This window comes from Astyanax mexicanus, chromosome 10 (genome assembly GCF_023375975.1).
Source record: "Astyanax mexicanus isolate ESR-SI-001 chromosome 10, AstMex3_surface, whole genome shotgun sequence".
In the NCBI taxonomy this organism is placed as follows: Eukaryota; Metazoa; Chordata; class Actinopteri; order Characiformes; family Acestrorhamphidae; genus Astyanax; species Astyanax mexicanus.
In genome coordinates this window covers 36,233,085-36,249,666 of record NC_064417.1, presented here as the reverse complement: position 1 = coordinate 36,249,666, position 16,582 = coordinate 36,233,085, and the positions used below count along the sequence as shown (strand labels likewise).

The 16,582-nt window shown below is 39.9% G+C and overlaps 2 protein-coding genes and 1 long non-coding RNA gene across 7 annotated transcripts in view; 2 read left to right on the top strand and 1 right to left on the bottom strand.

The window, feature by feature from the left end:
* Positions 1–361: 361 nt before the first annotated feature.
* On the bottom strand, positions 362–1,498 carry LOC125804764 (uncharacterized). Its single transcript, XR_007440946.1, has 3 exons — positions 1,234–1,498; positions 595–638; positions 362–412 (listed from the first exon to the last, which is right to left on the bottom strand). It is a non-coding gene; the product is annotated as an uncharacterized LOC125804764 (long non-coding RNA).
* Positions 1,499–1,637: 139 nt separating this feature from the next.
* bpgm (2,3-bisphosphoglycerate mutase) lies at positions 1,638–8,508 on the top strand. The gene is made up of 3 exons (XM_007252844.4): positions 1,638–1,735; positions 3,026–3,648; positions 6,765–8,508. The coding sequence occupies exons 2-3, from the start codon at positions 3,048–3,050 to the stop codon at positions 6,953–6,955; spliced, it is 792 nt and encodes a 263-aa protein (XP_007252906.1). The 5' UTR covers positions 1,638–1,735; positions 3,026–3,047; the 3' UTR covers positions 6,956–8,508.
* A 7,943-nt stretch (positions 8,509–16,451) lies between these two features.
* cald1b (caldesmon 1b) overlaps positions 16,452–16,582 on the top strand; it is a 48,529-nt gene continuing 48,398 nt past the window's right edge. For all 5 annotated transcript variants that reach the window (XR_002651826.2, XR_002651827.2, XR_002651828.2 and 2 more), the window contains exon 1: positions 16,452–16,539. The gene's annotated coding sequence lies outside the window, so the exon portion shown is untranslated. The remainder of the gene's footprint in view (positions 16,540–16,582) is intronic.

Genomic DNA, 16,582 nt, shown 5'->3' with positions numbered 1-16,582 from the left:
GTCTACAACATCTGTATTTCATTTTAGACTATATAGATGTTATATTCTTTTTTATGTGAGTCGCATATGTGAGGTTCATTCGTTCCATGACTCAAATTACGTATTTCCTTTGTCGTTGGCAACCAGAAATCAACACAAGGTAAACATGTGTCAGTCAGGCCAAGTACACCAGTTGTCACCTTGTCCTTTTTGTAAATAGTGCTGGATTTTTTTTTGTCTCTTCCTGGACATTTAAGATAAGTTCACTGGATGCAAAATAAAAATAATGCTGCCTGAATAAAGCCAAACGCAGCAACATACAGTAACACTCAAAATAATAAAATACCGAAAAACTCTGTGAAGCATTTAGGTGCTCTTATCTGGGTGCTGTTAACTTGTGGTTTCTGAGGCTGGTAACACTGATGAACTTGTCCTGTGCAAGAGAGGAAACTCTTGAGCTTTCTGCCTGTTTCATCATAACGTTATTGATGGTGTTTTTTGGACTGAATGACCTTCTTTAAGGCATTTATTTTCTTTTCTGAGTTGAGTATTTCTTGCCATAATATGAATGAGAACATTACTCAAATAGGAATAGTCACTGTATACCAACTGTACCTCCTCACAGCACAACTAATGACCATTGATCTCCAAGGCTGTATCTGAAATGAAAGAAAAGCAGCATGGTTAGGCAGATTGGCAGCCAATCAAACTAGCATTAATTGAGTGAAAATGCTAACAGCTAATAACAACACAGCAACCACTTATATCATAGCAGTAAACTGTCTTTGGCTTGGCAACGATAGAAAGTATTTTTTTCAGTTTTTTTCGATACTACAGAGCCCTGGATGGGCTGTGGATAAAAATAATTAAACCGAGGGATTTTTTTTAAAGATAGTGTTTATCATTTCTTTAATTTAGGTGAAATGTTTTGCAGCTGTGCTGACGGTTTCTTTAATTCAAGTGCAAGGTTTTGTAGTTCGTGCACACAACCCTGAGAAAGCGCTTTAATTGTCTTTTGTTGTGGTAAAAGAGGGGGTGGTGTTATCCACTGTGACACACCAACCAATTTATTAGAACAAACTGCAATATTTAATTATTTTTTATCCACGCCCCTCCTGGTTAGATACAGAGAACTGTATCACTATACTCCCTTCTAGATGAGATTTCAGAAGTTTCAGACACAGAGAAAGCCTCCTTCTGAAGAGGTAGTTACCTTACTGCAAGATTCACCTTTTGCACGAATCCATCACTCACCTTTCAGCCAACCAGACACTTCTAAAAGGCAGTAATTAGTTGGATCAAGTGAAGAAGATTAAGGTTGGATTCAGGAGGGGTCTGCAGGAAGGCAGATCTCCATGGGCAGGGCTGAAGACCACTGGATTATAGATCTACTGCCATTAGTGCAAACATGAGGAGAATGTTAAATACAGATTTGAGCTTTTGCAACAGGTTGGAATAAATAATCTTCTTAAATATTTTGAAATGTCTTGAATTTAATCTACTTTGTAATTAAAACAGAAAAAAAAATGCTTTTATGAGAAACTCTCACCACATTGACTTCGTTGCCAATACGTCATTTATTTTTTCGCTCGTGATTGGTCAAACGGGGCTCATGTGCCCGCCTCGTGTAGCCACACCGGCTTCCTATTGGCCGAAATAACGCGTCGTTACTACGAGCAGCTCTGTTGACAGTGGTTCCCTTCTCAGCCGTATAAGGTGGAGATTCTCTCTAGTACTTGGCGGGCTTGATATTAAGGTGGGTGAAAAACTAACTAATGAACATTTCGACATGTTTATACTTCGTAAACCATATTCAGGAGAGGAATTGCTGTTTTTCTTGTGTATGGGTTTAAACAGCGTTGTTTGGGTGTTGTTAGCCGGCTCGGTTAGGTTAGCTAGCAGAGTGAGAGATAGATAGAGATAGGTTAACGTATAGCTTGTATTTCTGGAATGCACACTGAGGTATTTTCGTTTTAACATTTTATTTCAGTCTTCAGGCTCCATAAATGTATTTTTATGCGTATTTCTCTGCAAACCTGAGAGAGTAGGTTCGGTCAGTCTGCTGCTGCAGGCTAGCAAAGCCCCCCTGACATTTAATTTTTCACCCCTAACCTTTAGCTTCCGATCTGCTATCCAGCTCCTGTTTCAGCTAACGTTACCCGTATAAATCACCACGCCCTTTTATTTCACATCAAAATCATAGATTATTGATTTATGTATTAAAAAAAGTAACAACAGGCCTGAAAAGTCCAGATGGGCAGGAAATAAGATCACCAGCAATCAGACTGACAACCAGTTCAACAGACATGTTAACCAACTGGTTCAGTGTGTACTAACTACTATATGACTGTAATAGCTAGCTTAGTGTATTACTAAATATATATATTTTTTAAATATATATTTGGAGATTTAAACCATTCCTTTGATTTATTAAAGGTCTCATTCCATCGTTTTTTCATTCATTTTAAAATGTCTAGTTGTGGTCTCTAGTATGTGTGAGTCATGTGAGTAATTTTTTTTGTGAAACTAAGTGCTCCGGTGTGTTTGTTTAGCCCTGCTTTATTTCACTGAATAAGTGCTCTCTGAAGAAAGACAGGATTTTGGCTCTTGCTCATGAATATTCATACATGCAAACATATAGCCTTTGATTGGCTACCTTACCCCCACTGTCAATTTTACAGCTCTAAAACTCAAAGGAGATACAGGTTATAAAGATATAGCACTGAGTGCTAGGTAAAGTTAAACTTCACTTAACGTCGAACTCTCAGTGCAGCAGGGACAGATGATAACATTTCTTTCGGCTGTGGGCAGAGCGACATTGATAACTTTTCTTTCAGCTAAACTAATGCTATAAACTCTTACCTCAGACTTGGTGATTCGGTGCATAAAATCTGACGCGATTGGCGCCCGCTTTGACCGGTGTTCTGTCGAGCAGCATATATTTTTTTAATGTTATTTTGATAGGGTTAGATTGATTAACAAACTGTAAGTAATGCAGTTGAATCACAGCCTTTTTAAACCCTGTAAAATAACACGTCTCTTTCAGGCCGACGCACTGCACCTCCTTAATGTCGAAGCACAAACTCTTTCTGTTGAGACACGGTGAGGGGGCATGGAACAAAGAGAACCGCTTCTGCAGCTGGGTGGACCAGAAGCTCAGTGAGAATGGAGTCGTGGAGGCCCAGGAGTGTGGCCGGCTGCTGAAGGAGAACGGCTACAAGTTTGACCACGTTTTCACCTCCATTCTCAGCCGCTCCATTCAGACAGCCTGGCTGGTTCTGGAAGCCATGGGGCAGGAGTGGGTCCCTGTCACCAAGTCCTGGAGGCTGAACGAGCGCCATTACGGGTCTCTGATTGGCCTAAACCGAGCCGAGATGGCACAGAAGCACGGCGAGGAACAGGTGAAGCTGTGGAGAAGGAGCTATGCCATCACCCCGCCCCCAATTGAGGAGTCACACCCCTATTTTGCAGAGATCTATAATGACCGCAGGTACACCACCTGTGATGTACCCAAAGAGAAACTGCCCAGAACTGAGAGTCTGAAGGAAGTTCTAGACAGGCTCTTGCCTTATTGGAATGATGTCATCGTTCCTGAAATCAAGAGTGGCCAAACTATCCTCATTTCAGCTCATGGAAACAGCTGTAGAGCCTTGCTCAAACACTTAGAAGGTAAGCAACATTTTTTATTTCTCTTTTATCTGTTATTTCTTCTTTTGAACTTTTGTTAATCTTCCTCCATTCTGGTTGCTGGTTTTTACTTGTGGGAATGCTTCCTGTCTTGTTAGGCCCATTGAATTATACTACTAGCTTGTTAAGTTTGTTAAACTGGTCTGGGTGGTTGAATAATTGTGGTAACAGCCACAAAACTCAGGGTAGAGCATCCTGGTTTTATCACAGTAGGTTACGTCAGATAAAGCAACTGTTGACTTTATGTACGCTTTATGTATGTAGGCTACATTCACACAGCAGGTAAAAGTTGCCCAAAACCCAATCTTTTTTGTCATATAGAACAATTGCATGCATGTGTTATCCATGTGGGAGCGTGAGCGGCTGAAAACACATTGAATGTGGCATTATATTTTTTATATGAAAGGCCACTTTCAAATGTCATATTGAAATTGGATACATATGTAATATGTGGCAGTGTGACTCTGTATGAGCTGGTTTGGAAGTCATGTGACTTTTACACCAGTCTAACTCGACAGCCTTCATAAATGCAGACTAAGAAGTGTCTTAAATACTCAGTTAAGTCCCACTGTTATGACCATGTTAATGTTTCTTATGTTTTATATACACGCACTGTCCACCTTTTCATCTCCACTGTCCATATAGGAGCACTTTGTAGTTCTGTAATCACAGACTGTAGTCCTTTTGTTCATTTGCATTAGGGTTGCAGCGGTAACCGGTTTCACGGTATACCGTGGTATTAAAATGCACGGTTATCATACCGTGTGTGTTTGCTTATTACCGGTAAAACGCAAGCCAGCGGAGAAAGTCACCCGCGCATGCGCAACTCTGCTCCGCTTCAGCTACTCAGCACTAGGGTTGCAGCGGTAACCGGTTTCACGGTATACCGTGGTATTAAAATGCACGGTTATCATACCGTGTGTGTTTGCTTATTACCGGTAAAACGCAAGCCAGCGGAGAAACTCACCCGCGCATGCGCAACTCTGCTCCGCTTCAGCTACTCAGCACACAGCTGTGAGAACGGCAGAAAGTGCATCAGACTAGAGCTTAGATTCTCTGGCCTGACCCGAGATCGGGTCCGTTCGGGCCGAGATTTCCCACCACATTCCTCGGGCCGGGTCGGGTTGGGCTCTAGAAAATAGTCTGAGATGTAGGCATCTGTTTTTTAATTATATATTTTATTTTTAAATAAAGCTCTGGTGTGATAATCACTATGTTAATGCTAAGTAACCAATTATTATTGTTAATGAAAACGAACCAAATAACGAAAACTGAAACTTAACTAACTTAATTATAAGCGCTGTTTTCACTCCCGCAGTTCTACAGCGGGGGGTGTTGTGCCGATTCTGTCCGCGAAGCGGGAGTCGGATTGAGCAGGGAGTCGGATTCGGCATAACAGCGGCAGCACGGCTGCACCTCGCGGCCCGCGGTGTTAGTTGTAAGCGCTCGCGATAGCCGCAAAATACGACAGAAAACAATGAGAAACTGCAGAATTATGTATTGGACTAAAATGAGCACGAGGAGATAAAAGAGAACCTTTACCTGTGAGTAGCTCATATCAGAACACGCAAATCTCTCTCTCTCTCTCTCTCTCTCGCACGTGAACTTCTCCGCACTGTGTTTAGCTGTTCTTAAAAATCATTTTTATTAAATAATAGTTCTATGCTTCTATGTTAGTGTTAATTTACATAATTCTGATCATATTTCGCTCATTCAAACAGCCTGAAAACAGACTTGTAATCTTGTAATCAACAAGCTTGTAATCAATGTGGCCGTAGTCACAGCTAAAGGAGGAAATACATCAAACCTGTTCTCCCATCTCCGAGAACACCACCCCGCTGTGCAGCGCAAAGTATGTGTTCAGTTTATAATTTTAATCTGAACATAAATAAAACCTCTTTGTAGTCGTGCACAACCCATGCGGTAAGCGCCCGCAAAAGCGCTGAGTTATCCGAAATTCGGGCACGCAGGTACAGGCGTGAAGTGCGTGCTACGATGGATTCACGTGTCCGTGTAAAGGTACTGGCCGGACTGGACGTGAAAGACGCCATTCATTTACATGCGTTCATTTTCAAATTCTGACGTGCCTGTTTTTCATATGTTGAAGGTTTTAAGTAGTGAAAGCCTTAAAATAGAAATCTCTATTGTGAGGATCATGTCAGAAATAAATCCCCTCTTTCTGCAGTATCTGGTTATATACCAACTTTTTTTTATATATATACACTCTTAATGCCCTTAAGAGTAGTGGAAAAACATGGTTTCCTTCACCTGATGGTGTAGTTTCTACAATAAATAGTTAATTGAACAAAAAAATAATAATATATGTAACAAACTGTGATACCGTGATAACCGTGATACCGCGGTATTTTCTGAGACGGTTATCATACCGTGAAAATCTCATACCGTTGCAACCCTAATTGTGTATATTGTACAAGTTCTATATTTCGTTGCTGTCCTATGAAAAACACTTTCTATTTTTGTCGATTTTTCAGTTAAATACATAATTTGAACAGACAAACTGTCCCTTACACTGTGCCAAAATTTCTTGATGAACTAACCAATAGAAACTCTCCAAAATAACCTGAAATAAACTCTTTTTACATTGACTTCCATTAAAATTTTACAAGGTTTTTTTCTCTCTCCTGTAAAGTTGCTGTTTTGGAGATAAGTGTTTTTCATTGGACAGCGACAATATTTACAACTTAACTGAGTCGATGCAAAATGATAACTTGACTGAGTTAAGTTGAGCCAATGAATCATTTTTTTCAGTGTAGTTATTACTGACTTACTGAGTTATTACCTTTGGGGTCAATGAAGGGAATACATAAAATCGGTAGTGAAGCACAGGGATGGGTCCAAAGGCCACATGTATAAAATTAAGTTGGTCTCTGGCTTCTTGCCCTCTTGACCTTTTTATAAACATAAAAAGCCCAGGTCATAAAGCTCTACAACTGTTCTATAACTGGTTATACTAAAGTATAAGGTGTCTAAGATGAATTCCACTGGGATATTTGCTTGAAATTCTATAATTTTCTTCACAATCTTAATAAGTAATAAATGACAGTGTGTTCTTGGTTCTTGTCATTATTTATTAATAGGAATATCTGATACCGACATCGTCAATGTTACTCTTCCCACTGGAATACCGGTTCTTCTGGAGTTGGATGAAAATCTTCACCCTGTGAAGCCTCGAGAACTCCTCGGTGACCAGGCCAAAATTCAGGCAGCTATTAAGAAGGTGGAGGATCAGGGAAAAGCCAATGTAGGAAATGCCAGCATAGGAAAGTAAATAAGGGTTTAATGAAGGGAAGCTTGCTATTTATTGCTTGATGTTAATAAGGTTGATAGAGGTGGCCGTTGTAGAAGGTGTCTTGTGATTTATGATGCACTGAAAAGAAGTAAGTATTTACACTGTACACATTTTTACTGTGGCTAAATAGCATTAGCATAGAATCTGACAGAAATTGGATGAGGTAACAGTCACTGATTTACTTTACAATGGGTACATAGGCACATATTTTTGTACTGGGAAAGACAAACAAGAATTACAGTAGATTGATGCATAACTGTAATAATTCCTCTGTGGTAAAGTGTGCTTGCAGGTTTAGTTTTAATTTCTGAATTAGTCTTTGAAGAAGACCAGCCTGTGTCTTAAAAAAATAGTTCCATGTGTTTTTAACAAAACAATGTTTTACTGGGAGGCACAACAGCTGCATTATTATAGATAGGTTTTTAAAGTTTATGCACTAACAAATACAAAATGTACCTCAACATACCTGCCAGCCAGTGTCAGTTACTGTGATTTCAGTGCTGAGCCAACTCTCATTGATTCGCCTACATTGTAGGCCTGCAGTTGTTGTGGATAGAAATGTGTTCTGCTGCCATATTTTAACTAAATATCGGCACTGTGCTGTTCGAATAGTCACTGTTTTTAGTTAGATTTGCACTTTATCTGTTAGCTAGTATTTGTTTTGGAAAAACATACACATGTATACAAATGAAAGTTATTACAGTATTTGTTTATTTATTAACAGAGAAAAAAAATATATATATAATGGAAACATAGGAGTGTAAATAAGATTGCTATGCTTAGAAAGTCTATTGATGTTGGGGTGGTTCAGTAGTGTGAAGATCATACAGTATGTACTGTACTGTATATATGCTAAGGGCTTAGACTAGGCATCATAATCATACACTCATCTATATTTATTTCTGCTAAATAACTGCAGGGTTTTTAAGTGTGATTGATAGCATGTTGTATTCTGTAATGTTTTTGTAATGTTGTGTTTTGTTTTTGTGTTTGACACTGTACTGTATTTATAGTCTAATTTCCTTTTAATGATCTGTTATGTAGAACATATTTTATTTATGACATATGTAATGATGATGTGCATCTTGAAGGTCATCTTTATTGCTGCATTACATACATGAAGGAAATGCTGTTACATATTCAGGAGGCTGTGTACAATACTGTGTTTGGCTGTAACTCTGTTTGGCTGTATTATTTGTTGATTTAATTGATACCAATACTCATCCCTAGACTTCAAATCTGATTACTGAATTATACTTAAATCAGCCAGAACTGATTGAAACACACTGTAGACAAATTAAGAAGGGAGCCAATCAGCAGATTGTATTTTGAAATAAGAAATGTTTAAGTTTTTTATTGGTTTCCAGATGCTGATTAGACTTCCAGTCCTAGTTGTAACCTCATGCCATGTTCTTCTACATGCTCTTTGTAAGGGTCTCTGCTTGTTTTTAAAAAAGAAAAGAGTCCTTTAAATCTGCCAGTTTGTTTCTGACTTGTCACAAGAGGAATAAAGCTGCTGTTGGCTGCTCAAATTTTGCAAAAGTGTGTTTTTATATCTTGGGAGTGCATCACACAGTTATGACGGCGTAACATATTCTTATATTCTGAGAAGCTCTGAAACGTTTACCAGAAGGAGGTGATGTGTTTTCAGAGAAGCTTTTATGATGCGTGGAAAATGGCATTAGTTGTGCAAAATGTGAACCATATAACATCTTTATTTCAGCTGGCGTGTAGTATTTGGATTCGATTGGTCATGCCAGACCAAATCATTTTTACATATACTCAAAACGTGAGATAGCGATCTTTACACACTTTAAGAGATTCTTTACAAGGCTTCCAAAGTTTTACTGTTCAGTATTCAGCAAATGAAAGGACATATATATTTTTTAAAATAATAATTGCCAAAAGAATGCATTTATCATGATCAGCCTTCTTCTTACAAGGAATTACGAGGGTCATTTTTTTTTTTTATCTGTTTTCAGCACAAGTCATTTTATTGGAGGACTTCATTAATGCAGCAGAGCCTTATCTTATGACAAACCTGAAATGAAAACATTTGTTCTCGATAGTGTTCCAGTGATAACGGATTAGCGGAAAAAAAAAAGACGGGAAATATTAAGGATCTGCCAAGAATCCAATTGTGAAGCTGGTGCTTTAGGCTTGAGTGAAACACAATGATGTTTAGTCGTGTGTGTGTTTTAAGGTATAAAACTTTTAAAATAACTTGTACTTAAAGTACAAGAAAGGACACACAAGTGCATCTCAGTAATTTGGAATGTCAGCGAAAAGTTAATTTATTTTAATAATTAAATAAAAAAAAGTTGAAACTCATACACAGCTCTGAAAAAAGTAAGGGACCCCTTAAAAATGAGTTTCTTTGATTTTACTAAATTGAAAACCTCTGGAACATAACCAAGAGGAAGATGGATGATCACAAGCCATCAAAACAAGCTAACTTCTGCTTGAATTTTTGCACCAGGAGTAGCATAAAGTTATCCAAAAGCAGTGTGTAAGACTGGTGAAGGAGTATATATATACAGGTGCTGGTCAACGAATTAGAATAATTTGAAATAGTGCAATCATGAAATTCTTTGAATGCATTTTTTTGTGCAGAAAGCAAATCAGGTGTTCACCGCACCTGTCCTACTCGTTAGACTAATCACAGAACTCGTTACCTGGAAAAAAATTTGCTCAGCTGAGCTTTCCAAAAGGCCCATTTAGGCCATTTAACTGTGACACTGTTGTTTTATTGAATTAGAATAATGGAGAAACCGTTTCATTGAATTAGAATAATTTTTATTATAATTACAATCATCACTTTCTCAGTATTTTGTGGCTGCCCCCTTGGCTTGTATGACTGCCTGAAGTCTCCGCGGCATCGATTTGACCAGCTTGTCGCAAGTTTCCGCACTCACAGCTTCCCAGGCAGTGGCGATGTTCTGCTTCAGTTGGTCCAGCGTAGTAGGCTTTCTGTCGCGAATTTTCCGCTTGACGATGGCCCAAAGGTTTTCAATGACATTGAGGTCAGGCGAGTTGGCCGGCCATGCCAAAACTTCAAGCTGTTTTTTAGTGAACCAATCTTTGGTCGACTTTGCCGCATGAGCCGGTGCAAGATCCTGTTGAAATATGAAGTCTTCTTCGCCGAACTGTTCCTCAACAGTCGGAATCAGGAACGTTTCCAGAACATCTTGATATACGGCAGCATTGACAGTCTTCTTGAGGAAGCAGAGTTTCCCTACACCTCGAGCGGACATGCATCCCCAGACCATAACGCTCTGGGGAAACTTGACGGATCTTTTCACGCACTCGTGGTTGTAGGTTTCGCCACCACGACGCCAGACACGAGGACCTTGGTCACCGAAGGAGATGCAGAAGCGTGATTCGTCACTGAAGACCACTTTCTGCCAGTCTTCAGCAGTCCACTCGCCGTGTTCTTTGGCCCACTTCAGCCGTTTCTCCATTTGTTTCTTGTTCAGCATCGGTTTTACTGCTGGAACGCGAGATTTGAAGCCGAGTTCGCGCAGACGACGGTAAGTGGTTGATCTGGAGACGTCAGCGCCGGTCTGCTTGTTCCACAAGTCGGTGAGCTCGGAAGTGGACTTGAACCGGTTGCTGACTGCGATCTTTCTCAGCTGCTTGTTGTCGCGAGCAGAAGTTTTTCGGACGCCGGAACAGTTGGTGCGCTTGCTGCAGTTTTTCTTGAGAGATTTTTGCAGACGGAAGACTGGCTGATGCCGAGCTGCTCAGCAATTTTAGTTTGGGTCAAGCCTTGTTGGCGAAGGGCTTGAATTTGAGCCACTATTCCGGTTGAGAGGTCGCGCTGCTTACCCATGATTGATTTTACAACTTAGAAATTCTACTCAACCCTGACTTTATACTGCACAGTGAACACTCTTCACAGAAAACTAAAATTCGAGCATTTATTCTAATTCAATGAAACGGTTTCTCCATTATTCTAATTCAATAAAACAACAGTGTCACAGTTAAATGGCCTAAATGGGCCTTTTGGAAAGCTCAGCTGAGCAAATTTTTTTCCAGGTAACAAGTTCTGTGATTAGTCTAACGAGTAGGACAGGTGCGGTGAACACCTGATTTGCTTTCTGCACAAAAAATGCATTCAAAGAATTTCATGATTGCACTATTTCAAATTATTCTAATTCGTTGACCAGCACCTGTATATATATATACGTATATATATATATATATATATATATATATATATATATATATATATATATATATATATATATATATATATACGTATATATATATATGTATATGTATGTATAAATATATATATTTTTTTATGGAATATTCTGTGATACTGACTTATGGGTTTAGGTTAAGCTGAGGTGAGATGAGTGAGACTGACCATTGGCTAATGTGTTGGCAAGATGGCAAGACAATGTGAGTTTGGGTCATGGGACAGGATACAAGTTTCTGCCTCAAAATCTTTTTTTATAACTATATCATGACTCAAGTACTTATACAGTTAGAATTAATATTAAAGAATATCATTAAACTTATCATTTTTTACTTTACACATTTACTGAGTATCATGTTCCGTATAATAATTAAACAATTTAGGTGACAGTATGGTATTAAAACTGTATCTATAATTTTGACCTATTATCTGTATATATAATATTTTGCATATATATTTACAAGGTAAAGTACCTAAGCTGTAACACAAAGCATGAAAACACTCAATTCCTTAGTCCATGTTTGTAGATAACATTGTGTCTTGACAGCTTAACAATGTACCTCAGCTGAACTTTAACCATGTATGTTCTGGAAATGTGAAAATTATATGCTGTGTTTCTTTACTGTACAACTGACACTGTGCGTGTTTCCGACCCAAGTCTGAGTACAGAGTCTGGCTGATGGCCCAAACCATTTACCACAGCACTGGTGTTTACACTGACATTTCTTTCCTTAAACATGTAGTGCAGACCTCAGCCGGCTGGGTCCCTTTCCTATACCAAATATGTCCCAAAGGTGATATTAGATGTTTCTTTCAAACGAGGCCACAACCCTCACTGATGCAGTTACAGGAACTTTAAATTATTTATGTGAAACAATATAAAAGTAGAATAATCTGTGATTTTGTAAGTTCTGTATAGACCAAAGGAGGGCAGTTCACAGTGATTGCTATTTCCACGCTAATAAAACACACTTTCATCTTCTATTAGAAATAAGCTGCAATTAATTTTAGAACATCTTAACTGAGTTAACTATGACAGATATTTTTTTTTCTCTCCTTAGCAGTTAACATTGGCTCCTGTTAGTGCGCTCACTTACAGTTTATGTATTTGTGAAATTGGAAATATACTTTCTTATAGTTTTGTTTTAAATGTATCACATTTAGTTAGTAATTTAATAAAAAGAAAATTACATTATAAACAAACTCATGTGGATTTTATGTAACTCTGACAACTGCAGGCGAGCTTGATGCACCACTGGCTGCATTAGCCCAAGCTATTCATTATTCTGAATAAAATTCAGAATACAAAGTACACTCTGGGGTTGGAGTTCTTGGCTACTTTCTTACAAACAACTTGCAGTTGCATAGCTCAGTGGTTATCTGTTCAGAAGAAAATTACCCAGCTCAGCAACTGTCTTGTAGTCCTTCTGGGCTCTACATTTTCTCCATTATCAAATGCATTGTCAGTATTTACACACGTTTTACTTTGTTTCTGGTCAAGGATTTTTTTTTGAAAGAAGGCTTTTTGGATAGGAGGGTTTACTTGCTCAAATCCATGTCTGCATCATGCTGTATTTTCATGCACTTATGTTTCACCCTGGTAATCAGGGTGTGGAAAAAGGCCTGGAGAACGTGCAGTGGGCATGATCAGAGGATAAAACACAAACAGATTTCTGCTCTGTAGTGAATTGTGTGACGCCAGTGCCTAAACTTAACATATTTCCTTAATATCTGATGATGCATCCTGATCATTTTATAAGAACATAAATGTAATGCAAAGCCCTTTAATTTATTATTTAAATGAAGTAACAATACATTTATTTGAACATGATTTCAAATCCCTCTTTCTAGTGTTACACCCATTTCATATTTCCATTTCCCCCAGTATTTGTAGAACTTCACTAAACATGATATAATGTGAAAAAGTAGTCACTATTTTGCTAGCTCATTTTAATGTTAGAATAATAGTGACTTACATACAAACAGAGATACAGAGTCTACCATCCTTTAAACCAGACTAACAGATAGAGTCTGCCCTCCTATAAACCAGAGATACAGATAGAGTCTACCCTCCTTTAAAACAGAGAAACAGATAGAGTCTGCCCTTCTTTAAATCAGAGGAACAAATAGAGTCTTTCCTCCTTTAACCTACGTTGTGAACAAGATGTGCATTTGAGGTAAAAAGTGTATATTTTGATTAGGGAACATGTAATTAGGACTGCTTTGCATCCACAGACTGGAGTGTGCTTCAGGACTCTCACGGTGAGGACATTGAGGGGGTAGACTGCACAACTGACTATCTGAACTTTCTGACTATCTGACTATCTGTGGTTCCTGTAAGAACTGTTCGCTGCTTTGCCAACAACAAGCCCTGGATAACAAGCGACGTAAAGGACCTCTTAAACAAAAAGAAGAGGGCCTTTAAAGACAAGAACCAGGAGGAGTTGAAGAATATTCAGCGTGAACTCAAGTCCTGCTTAAAGGAGGCTAAGGAGACCTACAGGAAGAAGGTTGAGCAGAAGTTACAAGTTAACAACATGAAGGAAGTTTGGGACGGTATGAGGACAATCACAGGGTGCAAGCCAAAGAGTGATAGTGCAACAGCTGGTGGTGTGGAGAGAGCGAACGAACTCAATCTCTTCTATAACCGGTTTGATTGCCCTGTTTCATCCTCACCTGCTTCTGTCTGTCCTGCTATCTCAGCAACCTCAGCCTCTGCCCCACTGGACACCTCCCTACCTCTTCTGAGTGCTGCTCAGGTCTCCCTCTCACAGACTGTCAGCACATCCAGTCCGCCCCCCCTCACCTCCCCCCTCCACCTCTCTGCAGACCAGGTCACAGGGGCGCTGAGGAGACTCCGCTCAAGGAAATCAGCTGGACCTGACGAGGTGAGCCCGAGACTTCTTAAGGCTTGCGTCGTTGAACTTGGGTTACCCTTGTCGAATATCTTCAACATGAGCCTGCAGTTGGGGAGGGTTCCTACGCTGTGGAAAATGTCATGCCTGGTCCCTGTTCCCAAGAAACCTCGCCCCAGTGAGCTCAATGACTTCAGGCCGGTAGCTTTGACCTCGCACATTATGAAGACCATGGAACGACTGCTTCTCCCACTCCTCAGACCCCAGGTACAGCATGCACTGGACCCTCTCCAGTTTGCATATCGGGAGAAGATTGGTGTTGAGGATGCAGTCATCTACCTTCTCCACCGAACCTACTCTCATCTTGACAAGGGGAGTAGTGCTGTGAGAATCATGTTTTTTGATTTCTCCAGTGCTTTTAACACCATCCAGCCTCCACTACTCAGAGACAAGCTGGTGAAGATGAATGTGGATCCTCACCTGGTGTCCTGGATCACAGACTACCTCACCTGCAGACCACAGTACGTGAGGCTCACTGACGGCACATCGGAGACTGTGGTTAGTAGCACTGGAGCACCACAGGGGACTGTGCTCTCCCCCTTCCTCTTCACTCTCTACACATCAGACTTCCAGTACAACTCTGAGATGTGCCACCTGCAGAAATTCTTGGATGACACTGCCATCGTTGGGTGTGTGAAGGGTGGTCAGGAGGAGGAGTACAAGAGACAGGTGGATGACTTTGTTGCTTGGTGCCGACTGAACCAACTGCACTTGAACATATCCAAGACCAAGGAGATGGTGGTGCACTTCCGTAGGTCTGGACCACCCTTGCAGCCAGTCTCCATCGAGGGGGTTGATGTGGAGACAGTAAAGACCTACAAGTACCTTGGTCTGCAGCTGGACAACAAACTGGATTGGTCAACAAATACAGACACCCTGTACAGGAAGGGACAGAGCCGGCTCTATTTCTTGAGGAGACTGCGGTCCTTTAACATCTGTAAGAAGCTTCTGCAGATGTTCTACCAATCAATCATGGCCAGCATTCTCTTCTACGCTGTGGTGTGCTGGGGAGGCAACATGAAGAGGAGAGATGCATCACGGCTGGACAAGCTGGTCAGGAGGGCCGGGGCAGTGGTTGGAATGGAGCTGGACTCTCTGGTTACAATAGCTGAGAGAAGGACTTTGGATAAACTGCTTTCTATCATGAACAATGATAGTCACCCACTTCACACCACCATCATGAAGCAGAGGAGTGTGTTCAGTGGCAGACTGCTGTCACAGAGCTGCACAACAGACAGACTCAGAAAATCCTTCATTCCGAGAGCCATCAGACTCTTTAACTCCTCCCATCGGGGACGGGATGCTGCTGACGACTGAGTTTAATCCAGGCACACCACTTGGACATTATTCAACAACTTAATTATTTATATTAACACTTCCCCAACCTCGCTTACATTTAAGTATACCTTACTCATGATTGGGTATTCACATTTTCACATTCTCTTTTTAGAACTGTCTTGTAACGTATGCATACTTATATTATATTATATTTCTATGTCACATCAGTCACTTTCGTAATCGATGTCATTGCACTTTACTCTGTTAATTATTTAATTATTTATGACCATTAGCAACATCTACTGCACTGCTCCGTTTACAGATAGATCCTTACCTTGTATAGTTAGGTTTTTTTTTTTTTGTTTTTTTTTTTTACAGCCTTATATATTTTCTATTCTTCTGTGTTTTGATTTGTCTGAGTATGTTTCTTATTGTATTGTGTTGTTGCTGCTGGATGCCTAAATTTCCTTCGGGATAAATAAAGTATCTATCTATCCATCTATCTATCTATCTATTAACTGTGTTATTCTTAACAAATTATTTGTACATGCATGCAAGTTAAACAAAACTGCATCTAATAATCATATTCTTTTTGCTGACAACAGTCAACACATTTCTGATATTAAAGGTATGTATTATTATTATTATTATTATTATTATTATTATTATTATTTGCTGAATTATATATTTAGTTTTTCCTTTATGTTTATATGTCCTATTCATTAAATGTCCTCATATTTTAATGATATGTGCAACAAAACATTTAAAAAGAAAGAAAATACATGATGTCCATTGTAATGGATGCAGGGTCTGAAAGGGTTAAATAAAGAAATGCAGAGAAGATAAAGTTAAAGTGAATCTGACTGGAACTCTTTTTCAGCGTCTCCCGTTGCTTGGAGACAAAAAAAGCTTGTCCTCGTCTTCTGCTCTAAGATTGGATGGAAAGTGGATGTGCAGGCCAATCACAGAACAGAGGGGGCGGAACTGCGGCTGTGAGGAGGTAAGCACCGCCCTTCAGAGGAGAGGCTGCTGAGCGCGGCCGCATCAGTGTACCGGAGGGCGGGGCCTGAGCCGCGGGGTTTATTTAGCGAGAGATCAGAAAACAGAACCAAACTTATTCCTAGCAGTCAGTCAGTCCACCGTGGCCCCAGCCACCTGTTTCTCAGGTAAGTGTCCTTCACCTCCCTCTGCACTGCAGCACTGTGACTA